This window comes from Buceros rhinoceros, unplaced genomic scaffold, assembly GCF_000710305.1.
Source record: "Buceros rhinoceros silvestris isolate BGI_N320 unplaced genomic scaffold, ASM71030v1 scaffold30460, whole genome shotgun sequence".
NCBI lineage: Eukaryota > Metazoa > Chordata > Aves > Bucerotiformes > Bucerotidae > Buceros > Buceros rhinoceros.
Window position 1 is genome coordinate 14,660 of NW_010388343.1, and position 13,789 is coordinate 28,448.

Genomic DNA, 13,789 nt, shown 5'->3' on the forward strand with positions numbered 1-13,789 from the left:
AAGGTTGTATTAGTCTTCCTTTGCTCGCTGGAAAGCATAACCAGTAACTCCCCTCGATCCCTAGGGGCTAGGGAAAAAACCCTCTGTACACCTACAGAGATGAACTAGGAGAGAGCATGCAAGTGTTACGCCTGTTGCAGTGATTCTTCAGCTGTAGCTTCTTGCTGACGCGTGAAGCAGTGACGTACCTGAGGGAGCTTTCATATACACCTGTGGATTCTTTTCATAAACGTTCTGCTTTCGAGTTTCTGCTGCGGTTAACAAATGGTGTCCTGTACCGCTTGATCTCATAGATAATTGTAACTTACTTATACTGTACTTCAACTTCCCTGGCCAAATTAACTGTATTAACTGTACCTGAGCAGGAAGGGTTTCCAGAACACCTGCATCAGGACCTGCTACCGACAGAGACAACGCTGAGACAGTGACAGCACCAGAAGATCCTTCAAGGACTTTCATGGTAGTAAGTCCTGTATCTTGATTTGATTTTTAAAGAGGAGGAATAAGCGTAAAAAAAAAAAAAAAAAAGCAGTAGTTCCTTGTACTTAAATGAGTATCTGGAGGGTGACTGTTGGAGGGTGCGTCTGTTGGTATTGGGAGGGTGACTGTTGGAGGGTGCGTCTGTTGGTGAGTATCTGGAGGGTGAAGCAGTTGAATCACCTTATGTTCAACTGCAATTTTATTGTCATTCCATGGAATGGCTCTGTAGTCAATGCAGAGTGTTTTACCTGTGTCTAATAGTTGCAACGTTCTTTGGCTCAGGAAAGAATGAATAATCTCCCAACCCCTTGAATTTTGCAAGATGTTTTACTTTTTGAGAGAGGGGGAAAAGGTTGGATAGTTGTATGCTCCATGTAGGGCAACTGTGGAGGCATCTTGTACGTAGTTGAATTGATTCTTACATTACTTGCGGTGGGCAGATTCAGGCTTTGTGAAACTTCATCGTTTCATACCTTGATACGGACGACTCGAGGCAGTTGAGCACCATGCTGCAACACTCCACTGAATTCTACTTCAGTCCAGACCACACCTGACCACAGACAACCGTTACTGCCGAGTCGCAGTCTGTTTTACCGCTTGAATTATACTAGGAGTTGCGTAAAAACCAGATTGTGTTCGTGCCTTCCTGTACTTGGCCGTGCTCCTCGTTTCCTAAAATACCTGTCAGCCAAGCAAGCTTGTATAAAGAGAAAGCCTGACTGGAATTTATGCTTAGGTTATTGTTGCCGTTTCAGGACTCCTCTCCTAATGAAGCCCACGTGTCTCCACCATCTGGACCTGCACACCCAGAGAGTGAAGAGATACAGAGAGAAACCGCTCACCCTGATGGAAGGGTAAGAAGAGAGCTCGGCACTCTGAAATTCCTTGTGAAAGAGGAGTATGTGAGCGTGATGGCCAACACTGACCTTTCCACAATGCACCCCTCAGGTTGAAAAGGTTCTGAAAAACGGCTGTCACCTCCTATTTTTCCCCAATGGGACATGGAAAAAAGTGGGTTCTGATGGGAAGACCATAACTACAACCTTCTTCAATGGCGACGTGAAGCAGGTTATGCCTGACCAGACAGTGGTACGTACTCTGTCTTGTGCATTTTTCTATAAATACTTATGCATGTGTACACACGCATACCCCATTTCTCAGCAGTTACATTAAATTGTCTTCTGTAGATTTACTATTATGCTGATGCTAAGACCACACATACTACGTACCCTGATGGCTTAGAGGTCTTGCAGTTTTCAAATGGACAAATAGGTAAAGAAACCACCCAACCACACCAACCCTCAGAACTGCTGTCCGTGTATGTACACCTGTACTATTAGCATTGTCTCCAAAATGTATTTCAGAGAAGCATTATCCTGATGGCAAGAAAGAAATCACCTTCCCCGATCAAACTATTAAAAACTTATTTACGGATGGGCAAGAAGAATCTATCTTTCCAGACGGCACTATTGTTCGAGTTCAGCGGTAAGCGCTACCTGTTTTGGCTCCTGGCCTGCGGATGGGGAAGGGGCGGTGGCACTCGCTGACAGAGGCAGCAGGGGCTGGTTTTAGTGTTTATGTTTGAATATACTGTACCGAGAACATGTGTGAACTGCTTGAAATTTTGATTGTTTTGGTCTTAGCTTGGAGGAGACTGTATTTTCTCATACCCTGACCCGGGAGACTAGAGAACAAGTGAGAACCTAGCTGGTGCAGCAAGTGGCTGACTGCCAGGCGAGACCGAATACTGCTCAAAACATTAGTTTTAATCTTTCCTTGGACTGTTGCAGCAATAGAATAAAGTACGGTGGAGGTGCTCAGTGATAAAGTCTGGGTAGTTTTACAGAAAGAGGTTTTTGAGTAGCAGCCAGCTGGGATGGTATTTACCAAACAGGCTTTTCACAAATACTGTATTTATTTAAGTTCTTCCTTCATTTAGGCTTGGATATCGAATGGTTTTTCTGAGATTAAGCTGAAGCTGAGATACATACAGTCTTTGTAATGAGTTTTTAAAATAAAGAGACATTTATTTACTTCCTGCAGAGATGGAAGCAAAACAATAGAGTTCAATAACGGCCAGAGAGAACTGCACACATCACAGTTCAAGAGACGTGAGTATCCAGATGGTACCGTCAAGACCGTGTACATGAATGGACAGCAGGAGACAAAGTATGTCTCTGGGAGAGTCAGAATAAAGGACAAGGATGGCAATATTATCATGGACACGAAGCTGTAGGTAACGTCTGAGCTGCTGGCAGTGTTGGCACATCAGCAAAAATAACGGACATTCCCGTAAACGAGAAACCTTGAAGTTTGTGTATATATTATTTATAGTTTTCCTATAATAAATAAATTTATTTTTCAGTGTGTGTTAATGCATCAGGTTTTTTTGAAATTTTTTTACATTTCTATTTCTAAGCAGCAGGTTGAGTGCTTTGGTATTCTGTAATTTAAAGGCAGGTTTTTGGTTTTTAATTAGATCCTCAGCTGCCAGTTACAATTCCAACAGCTGTACATTACCTTAGTTTAGACATCGAAGAAAAAAGATTTGATTCTTTAAGGCAAAAAGTTGTGCTGTTGGAACTGCTGCTGTGGAGAAATACAGCAGGAGGCCAGAGTTAGTTAAGAGTACAGGGATAAGTTCACTTACTGCTCAAGAGTAAACGTTACCCGTTACCCTTTGGCTATTCTTCCCTGTTTTTTCTGTTACCTTGCAACAGCATTAGCAGACCCTGAAGTTTGGTCTGTGAACTGCTCTTCTATAGTCATAAAGCCAGGACAGGGAAGCCTGGGGGACAGGTCAATGCTCCAAGCTACGCAGAAATGTGAGGGAACACCAGACACCAGCACAGCTCTTCCCTCTAAGAGGCATTCTTAAGCTGACTGGCCTTTTAGAATTTTGCCGTATCCACAAGCAAGCTGCGACTGCTGGAGTCTGCTCTAACTCGCCCTTGGAGCAATGCTGAAATTTTTTTCTCTTGCACAGAAGATACTCACTTTCCCCCCTTATTGTCCTTCCCCCTCTTTCTCCTTGGTGAAATCAAGCTCCGTAGTTACTGTGCCTGGGCCCTGTACAGTGTGCAGTGGTGGGAACTGTGTGCACTCGCACACAGAAGTTGCTTGGGGCGGGGGGGGAGGTAGGCAGAGTCCGACCATCCTAAACAGCAGCTCTCTGTAATTCAGGGTTAAACCCCTTTCACGATGATTGATAAGCAAGGTTTATTGTTGGGTTTTTTTAAATGACAATAATGGAAGGAACACATTCTGAAAACTGCACATGACAGCTCTACAGGATACCTGCAACAAAGCGTAGCACACGTCTGACTGGTGCCAGAATACGTACTAGAACCATAAGCGGATCCTTCTCCTGCTGGTGCAGAGGCAGGCTACCCTTGAGCACGCCTGTGCAACACTGCTGAGGTAAGCTGCGTACGCTTGCTTTCCTGGGATCGCGATGGAAGAGATACACGTAAGTGCATACACGTATGTGCACGCACTGAAAACACACAAGTTCCCCTGGAACACCAAGAAACATTTTTCCCTGTAGGGGTGGCCAGGTACTGGAACGGGCTGCCCACGGAGGTTGTGGAGTCTTTATTGTCCATGTTTTTCCTTGATAATCTAGACAAAAATCTCTGTGGAGAGAGTGGAAGGCAGACTGAGGTTTAACGGTGAGGAACGTCCCACGCTAGTACAACAGAGACGTGCCAAGAAACCTTATGTAGTGTAGAAGTAAAAGGAATGTTGAACAAGTTCCTCTTTATTTCAACACTTCCAAGTGAACATGGCAGCTCCAGGAGTAGGAAGAAGGTGCAAGAACACTCAAAACAAATCCATGTGATGATGAGAAACAGAATACAATAGCCATGCAAATGGTACAGAACACAGATAGTAACAACACCCTATCCCCAACTGTTCATGCCCAATTCCAGATTCTTGTACTGGAGAAGTCTTGTCGCCAAATACGCCTAAAACATAAACAAACTTAACACAGAACTGGCCAAAAAGTCTGAAAATCCAAGTCTGCCCTATTCTCTACAGGCAACACATATTGTAAAGCTTTTCAGTTTAAATATTCCTCGTGTGTCTAGAGGTATACACATCCATACGTTACGGATCTGTCTGAGAACAACTGGCACGGGACACTGAGATCGAATGCTGAAAATGAAGAAAAACAATTAATTTGGATTATTTGGGCAGAGTACACTGCCACACACCCGGTCACATTCCTCAGTTACGAGCAGCAAAAGCTCCTGCTGTTACAGTGCCTGAGGGCGCTGTTTCAGTACCTCTTCCTTCTTACAGCTATTCTGTCAGCTTCAGTCGTGTACATAAAGCAACTAAATTTTTTAAACACCATTTTATTTAAAAAGTGGAAATAGTGAAAGAAGGAATTTATTTAAAATAATTAACTCTATTATCAACATTACTGACTTTGCTTAGAACTTCTGAAATTGTAACTTTGCAATGGTGTAAATCTGTAGTTGATATTCGCTGCACTTACAGGTCACTCATCCAGATCTGCAAGTCCCTTCTCTATCAGTTTCTTATGGACCAGATTTTTGTCATCTTCGTATAAAGAAATGGTGAGCTCTGGTGAAAGAGCCTGAAAACCAGAAGTTGACATTTTGACAGTAACAGATTTAAAGCTCCAACTAACCAATAGTAAAAGTTATTTTACTGGCTATACTCACTGCCTAAATGGAAGTGTCAATATGTAACAGTATTTCTGTTTTCAGTAAAGGAAACTGGTTTTAAAATAACAGGAATGCTCAGAATTTTTTTTGTTTGCAGGATTAAAAGCACTTTAATTGCACTCCTTCGTGGCTCACAATTTAAAATTTTGAGGGTTCACTATAAAATACTCAAATTATACTCAGAGGGCTACTAAGAATTTTAGGCCAAGCAGGAACTAGAAGGAAAAACCAAAGTGTTTCTCACCAGTACGGAAGCAGAGAGCTGTTTTCCTTCAACACACTCCATCAGAGCCCACAGTGCTTCCTCGCTCCATTCTGGGGCACAAGGAACTCGTTCCACGTTTCTGTCGTACAGAGGAGGTTTAAATCCAGCCAAGAGAGCTCGTACTGCCTGAACAGGGTACTTCAGCAGGTAGTAAGGTATGGAACGCAATCTAAAACAAAATGGAAAATGTTTGTCTCCAGCAACCCTGTCAGTATGGCCATTAAGGACAGCTTGATGGTTAAAGCAGCTGAGGAAACTGGGATCGGGGTCCCTGCGCTACGGTAACATGCAGGTGTCAGACTGAACAGTTCGGGTAGCGCTAGACTCCCTGATGGACTTCAGCAAGCAACGACCAGCAGCAGCAGCATACAGACCGCTCAGACTGCCAGGCACGCTGGCTCCCCGCTATAGCGCCCGGGGAGGAGCCTCAATGCCTCATACAGGAACGCAAGTCCAAGTCATCACAATGCAGGCTCCAGATCTGGTGTGTCTGGAAAACGACACGGACCTTTGTGGTCCAGGTGCTACACACCTGGATGTACTCTAGGCACGCTACTGGCAACAGGTACCTTCTCTTACTATTCCAGAAGCAAGGGAACGGGGAATCAGAGCAGGTAGAGCCACCTTGAAATAAAACACACACTCCCTCCCATGACCCTAGTAGTCACTGAAACATGAACTCTGCTCAAATCCCCATTTTGCCTCATCTTCAGCAAGAGCCTGTAGAGTCTCCAATGAGCTCAAGAGCAAGTCAATGTAATTAAGCAGTAAAAATATATATCTCTCTCTCTAAAGCAGAAGTTTAAGAGAGAAAATTCAGACAAGCTTAGGGGACCCTACAATCCTGGAGTGTTGGAGACACTTAGCTGTGTCTCAGCACTGGAGCAGTTTCTAGAGCAGCTTGGCACCAGAGCGAGCAGCCCTCTTCACAGGTTAAGTACCCTGAAGATTGTGGAGCAATATGATTATTATAACAATGGGCTCCTCAGAACAACCCAACGAAAAGCAGCACGTGGACAGCCCCACACCCTTTAGATAGAAATTATTTAACCAGCCAGCCCAACTTTCTCTCCATCTGAAATCTAATGCTACATTATTCTAAAGAAAGTATCTATAGTTATATATAAAAATATACACTTATTTTAAGCACAGACTTTGTACGTATATACACACATACACAAGCAGTCATTTTACAGGCATTTTTTTCTCATGTATTACCTGCTTGCTGGGACAATGGAAAAACTACCATAATCAACAAACTGAACCAGGATCTTATCCAGGTTGAATTCTTCAATGGAGAGGACCTTTCCTCTATACCATAAACCATCCTCGTATTCTACAAGGCACGGCATGTCTGTAACAGGAAAAACAAACAAACCCACACAACACCCCAAAATACCTTCACAGTGCGGTACAAACTAACTGAACCTGGAAATCCATTTTAGTTCCTGACCGGGACTAAGCTTTTTCTTCCTTCTCTAATTCATGCTACTGTTTTGTTCTGTGCATCCTCCAGTTGTCTCTGAACTCCAATTCACAATCATTAATAGGCAATTTAAGTCACGCTTCTCTACCTCACACGGCAACAATGAGAATTAAGAGAGAACTCCTTGGTAAAGATAGTGATCCAAACTGTTTAATGGATAAATTTTTCAACTTCCACTCATTTGCACATTTCAGTTAGTAAACAGATCGATTTGTAAGAGAATAGACAGCGGTCTGGAGCAGATGCTGCCTAAAACCTCAGCCACAATGTTACTAGCTGGCAGAACCAAGTACTAGCAATAACTAGTTTCTTCACAAGGTTTAGACCCACATACTTCACGTTATTTTAGGCCCAGTGGCTGTGGATGGGAGCATTAAAGCCCATCTTTTACCAAAATGGAGAAATCCAGAACTGAAGTGATGATCTTTAGGGTTCACATAATTTCGCACTCTTGGCAACATGATTTTCCTGTACATAACTTAGCTTTTGAATATTCAACAGCAAGATTTTCGCAGTTACAGCTTCAGTGACAGTGCCCTTGAGAGTTTTATCACTGCCATATGCAATCTAAACTCTGTTCATCAACTTTAACAGGCATCAGAAGTCTGAGTCCCTTTCATCATTTTCTGCTGGTGCAGAATGACATAGAAGCCTTTCATGAAAAGTAAAAACGTATGATTATAGTGTCTTGTAGAGTGATCACAGTGTACAGTCACTCCTTAATCTCCACAACTTTTAGTTAAAGATACATAGAAATACAATTATTCCTATTCTTCAAAAAGAATTTCAGGCTTTTTGTACATCCACAGGAAGCAACAGGGAAAATAAACACGCTAATATACCTGTTTCCAGCTGTGTTAGAGGAGGAAGGTACTCTGCACTTTTACTCCACCACTTCAGGGCTTCATCAAGGCTCTCCAACTCCCGATCACAGCTGGCATCTCCTTCTGCAGCAGACTTCTTCACAAGGTTCTTTTGATCACGGCAAATATATACCTACTCCAAGAAAAGGGCTCGCATTACAATTTCTGCTGATGACTTAGAGCCTTCAAATTCAAAAAGTGATCAAAGATTATTAGAAGATTACTTGTTCCCATCTTCAAAAGGTACAGTGCATCCTTGCTCCCCTTTCTTATTCTTCCCTCAATTTATGAATAATTGCATATGTACACCATGTTTCTTCCAAAAGCAGAAGAGAGTCACGGTTTATTAACACCACATTTCAATGATAAAAAGGCAAGAATGAAAAGAACGCACATACTAGAGACTATATTCCTGCAAGATTTCACAGCTGTGTCGTATTAGGATTCCTCCTGTAGACCTGTCTGTGTCTAACTGGTGCAGCAAGTCACCAACCATTTCTCCTTGGATTACGGGGGCTTCACTCTGCTTTCAGCTCAGGGGTTGAGTACCCAGAGAACACTGGTCTGACTATTAAAGACTGAGGCAAAGAAGGCATCAAGTACCTCAACCTCTCTCACCCTTGGTCACTTTGTTTCCCCTGTGCATCCACTAAAGGATGGAGATTCTCCTTTGCCCTCCTTTTGCTGTTAATGTATTTACAGAAACACTTTTTAATTGTCTTCTATAGCAGTAGCCAGATTAAGTTCTAGCTGGGCTTTGGCCCCTCTGATTTTCTCCCTGCAAAACCTGACCTTTAAAAGTTCCTTCTTGAAGAAACCCCAGCCTTCCTGGACTCTACTGCACCCTTCAGGACTGCCTTCCAAGGGACCCTAAACCAGTCTCCCAAACAGGCTGAAGTCTGCCCTTTAGAAGTCCAAGGTAGAAGTTCTGCTGATCCCTTCCTCCTTACTTGTTCAAGAATCAAAACCTCTTATTTTGTGGTCTCTGTGCCCAAGATGGCCTCTAACTGCTACAAGAACAGGTTCACAAAGAACGGGTCCAGTGGGGCACCTTCCCGAGCTGGCTCCAGCTGTGCCAGGAAACTGTCTTCCGCACACTCCAGGAACCTCCTAGACAGTTTCCTCTCCGCTGTATTGTATTTCCAGCGGACAGCTGGTAAGTTGAAGTCCCCAATGAGAACAAGGGCTGGTGATTGTTAAGACTTCTTCCAGATGCTCCCATCTGCCTCTTCATCCTTGCTGGGTGGTGTAAAACAGACTCCCAGCATGGCACCCACCGTGTTGGCCTCCCCCCGATTCTTATACATATAGACAGTCAATCCTATTGTCACCATCACTGAGCTCTAGACAGTCAACATGCAGGGCTACTCCATCGTGCCTTCCTGGTCTACCCCCTCTGAAGAGTTCAGTCATCCAACGCAGCACTCCACTTGTGTGATTCATCCCACCATGTTTCCACGATGGCAACTACATCCTAGTTTTCTCTCTGCACAATGGCTTCAAGCTCCTTCCGTTTACTGCCCATGCTGTGGGCAGCGGTTTAGGTGCACTTGAGTTGGGCTATTGACCTGCCACCTTTTTTTTTGGGAATGAAGCCCTAATTCCTACCTGAGAATTATCAGGTGCTTCTGTGGTTTCTAACACATCAGTAACCCTTGTGTCTTTGCTATTGCATGGCACTTCATTCCCCCACCTCCTCTGGGACGGAAGACTGAAAGACTTTGTGTGCACACCATCCCTCCAACACTGGTGTGCTGCTCCCAGGCTTATCTCCCGCAAGCCTGGTTTTAACCCTTTCCCCCTTCAAATCTAGTTTAAAGCTCTTTCAGTGAGCCCTGCCAACTCCTGTGCGTAGATCCTTTTCTCCCTTTGAGACAAGTGCAATCCGAATGCTGCCAGCAGGCCTGGTGTCATGTAAACTGACCCATGATCAAACCCCAAATTCTGCTGGCCACACCAGGCTTGGAGCCAGCTATTGATCTGCTGTCTCCTCCTGTTTCTTCCCTCATCATTCCCTACAAATGGAAGGAGAGAGGAGAACACTACTTGTGCTCCTGGTCCCTTAACCAGTTGTCCCAAGGCCCTGAGGTCTCTCTTGATTGCCCTCAAACTTCTTGTTGCAACTTCATCACTGCCTACTCGAAAACTTAATACTGGATGATGTACATTATACAATGTACAAGAGCTACGTACACTCGACATGGTTTTTTGTTGGTATGTGCACTGAAGTGAATTAGTGGGGTGAATGTATATTAGACCACAATGCTGAACTTGAAGCAATCACTTCAGTACTATAAAACCTGTTATTTGGTTTACATTTACCAAAACAAACACAAGCACTACAATATAAATCAATCCATACATTAGACTTTGTAACCGAATCAGCTTCTCACTGTTGCTTTTTCTCATATCTCATCATTAAACACTCAAAGTCCACGTAGCAATTTTTCATTTGATCAACGAACACTACACTCTGTAATTTGCCTGGGAGAATATTAGAGGGAATCAGCGATGAACCATAGACCAAAGACAGTAAAATACAACTATGACAGCCAGAAAACCTTCACACTACTATACAACGAGGCAGTAATTTTTTGAAAATAAAGAAATCATTATTGTTCTACCCAGTTAGAACCCAATGACCTCTTTTCTTACTATACGAGGTGAGAAACACAGACTGCAGTATTGTAATTCCTAACATTCATTTTTTAGGGAAATAGTCAATATTTGCTTCCTGCCCCCACCCAAGAGGATATTTTACGTAAGTGTCCATTCAGACAGTCGTGCTGTACAACCATCTGCACCAGTAACTCAGCAGCATTTTGCAACCTTGCTAATACTTTTTTTATATTATCTAAAATTGTTAGCCATGCTTTCCTTTTCATCAGCATGATGGGACTGCAACAGATACGAGATGTTTACAAAACCTACCTCCTTAGGGGACACCAAATGGGTAACACTGACAGGGAAAGTATCTCCTGGAACAGGTAGTGGGGGCAACACATATGAAGGCAAACCAGGAATGTCTCGTCCAAGTAGCTCCTAGATCAAGATAGACTTTAGTCAAGCATCATATTTAGTAACAAAACGGAAACTAACTTTGTTATTATTTCTGGTTCAAAGAAGTTATCTAATAATGTAAACAGTGTGTCCTTGATGAAAAAAATAACATTCTCTTTCAATGCTTACTAGTTTTTTAAAAAAGTTTTAGCTAAAAGATAACAAAACCAGTTAATTACCACTTTTCAAATGTAAAGAATATATCCTTGAAGTGGTCCTAACATGCTGACTTCCTAACCTGATTGCTGTTAATTCAAAACCACATTGAATACAGAATTCCTTTTACAGAGAGAAGCAGTGCTGGCTCTGAAGATGCCACTTAAATGCCAGCTCACTTCCAACTGAGCACTGCCTGTAACTGCTCAGCTGGGTTATCTCAGCTTTTATCACCGCAGTCTTTCTTTCACAGACACGCTCATTTTTGTTGTTAATGTTAACTTTTCTTATTGTCAGTAGACTGGTTACTCCTAGATCTATTATACTTAGTCCAGCTGTAAATCCTGATAGCAAGAAGATGTTCTACTAAGACATATTTAGGAGCTACCTATTTCAAACAGTTGTCCCCCATCCTTTCTGCCTTTGTATCTATTCCTTAAAAATTTAAAAATGGCTTACATTCCTTATTACATCTGTAAAGTCCTACCAGGGAGTATGTATTTTTAATATATCATTTACACATCACATAATACTGTATACTTAAGGCGACACAAGAGGGCTTTTCAGCGTGAAGAATTTAATCTAAGTGAATGGTAGGCTGTGGAGCAGTGTGTTAGGTTGAACTTCCTTCTCCACCACGTGCAAAGCTTTGTTTATGAACAGCCTGCGTGACCCCACACAGTAGCATGGGGCATTAAAGACATCTTTGGGATGGTGAAGACTAAAGGGATCGTCTGACAAGTCTCAGATTCTGCATTTCCCTGTAACGGATAGTGTATCTTAGGCTTAATCTTAGTCTCAATTTGACAAAAGGAAAGCAGAAAGGGCTTTCTACCCAGGTGTTTGCAGAATGCTTTTTCACTAGTCTTGTTGTGAACATCAGTAACAGAACAGATCTTGGTATCAGAGATAGTGGGACTTAGGACCCAAACAGCTGGCCTTCAACATATGATCCACAGTCTTTGACACCCATGTCCTTCATTCAGCCTTGTCCTGATAAAATTCCTAACACGGAAACAACAGCTTGGGGTTCCCGCAGGTCTTTTAGTCACACAGATCACTGATTTGAGAGGGAATTAACTGCTTATTTAAAAGTGGGAAATAGCGACAGGAGGAGTAAGCCTTCCTGCAAGATGAAGTGCCAAACCACAGAGCAATCTCAGTGCTAGGATCCGTACTGACGGCATGCAGCACTGCAACACCAACTGCAGTCTCTGCCCTCATCTACCATAGAAGTCAATGCAGAATCAGAGGAGGAGGAGGAGGAGGAATTAGCCCTTCGTAGCCTGCTGCTTCTGCCCCAAGATTTCTCTCTGCCTGAAGAGACACGTGATCTCCCTCTTGAGTTGCTGGCAGTTTGAACAGCTCTGGGTGATGCTGGAAGTGATCAGATGACAAGTCAGTAACATCAAAAATGGCTTTGTATGAAGTCTTTTCAGCATTGTCTTTGCCGTCATTCAGAAGGCTCGTGGTAATGGAATGAACACGACTAGTAAGTCAACAGCAGTTTGAAGCGCATCTCTCCTCCGACCTAAACTATTAAGACTGTTCCAAAAATAGCAGCACTGGCTTTTCCAGGGTGGATTAAGAAAAAACTGTCTGGCCAAGTGGTCACTCAAATTATGACCTTAAAATGTACAGACTTAAGTACATCACTGTAAAGGGGCTGATATGCAATGCAGTTACAGACAAAAATAGTCTGTACAAAGAATTGTGAACTGCTTTTGGTTCAGATGGTTGGAAATGGCTTGTAGTGAACTGCCATAGAAAAAGGAACTAAAAATTGTTGTTAGCTACACTTGAGCTCAGAATAAAGAGATTAAAAACTTGTCTACCAAATGAATCAAGGTTGAAGTCCCCCATGCCTGCATATATGAGCAGGTGGCAGCACCTAGTTACTCTTCTGACTCAGTGGTGGAGAAACAAACAAAATTCCATCTCCTCAAAAGCCACATTAAAAATACTACAGTATAATGGTCTTGTATGCACACACAAACACACACACGTACACATTCACCCAGAATGAGGTGAAAGCTCACTACGCCTGGGGTTCTGGTGGACTCTAACATCCTACTGTCTACTAGCAGATTTGCTGGCTAATGACGAAGCTGGGATTGTTCCATGGTAACAAAGACCAGCTCTCAACTGACCTGTGCAGCTCAACAGCAGTGCATCTCCAAGAAAGGGATACACTCTGCAGCACAACACGGGTTAACAGGCTCTGCATATGCAGTTTATTACCATTATTAACAGAATCACACCACTCACAGACCAGAATACAGTCCTCAGCAGATTACTTACCTGAAATCACAGACTTGGAAGCAACGAAATAAAGTTACAAAACTATACAGTAGTAAAATATGTAACGGCTGTAATTGATATAACAACAGTATCCTTTAATCAGTGCAGGGTATCAGCTGGCTTGTGAGGATGGCTGCTCAGCCTCTACAACTACACCACAGCCGAGGATGTCTGAACCTTCTCAGAGCTGCATGCTTCCGCTTCTGCTATTATCCTGGAACCAGCCCAAGTTCTGACAACCTTGATTCTTTTCTGTCAACAACTGAACATCTCCAATAATCATTTCCTTACAAATTGTTCTGAAACACTTATTTCTGGAGTGGATCTGCTTAATGCCATATTCCCTGTGGAAAGCATTCCAGGCTTTCTGAATTCTTGCTTACAACCTTCTTACACAGCTTTATTTTTGTTTTCCAAGTTATGATTTTATTTTAAGGGTACAATCTCATTTCGAGGTTCATAGTTAGTTTACCAAAAGTTA

At 42.8% G+C, this 13,789-nt stretch overlaps 1 protein-coding gene across 1 annotated transcript in view; it reads left to right on the top strand.

The window, feature by feature from the left end:
* CENPJ (centromere protein J) overlaps window positions 1-2,716 on the top strand; it is a 16,064-nt gene extending 13,348 nt beyond the window's left edge. The window contains exons 11-16 of the mRNA XM_010145683.1: window positions 366-463; window positions 1,236-1,334; window positions 1,429-1,569; window positions 1,668-1,752; window positions 1,845-1,965; window positions 2,524-2,716. Coding sequence (XP_010143985.1) covers window positions 366-463; window positions 1,236-1,334; window positions 1,429-1,569; window positions 1,668-1,752; window positions 1,845-1,965; window positions 2,524-2,716 — 737 coding nt within the window. The remainder of the gene's footprint in view (window positions 1-365; window positions 464-1,235; window positions 1,335-1,428; window positions 1,570-1,667; window positions 1,753-1,844; window positions 1,966-2,523) is intronic.
* The last annotated feature ends 11,073 nt before the right edge of the window (window positions 2,717-13,789 follow it).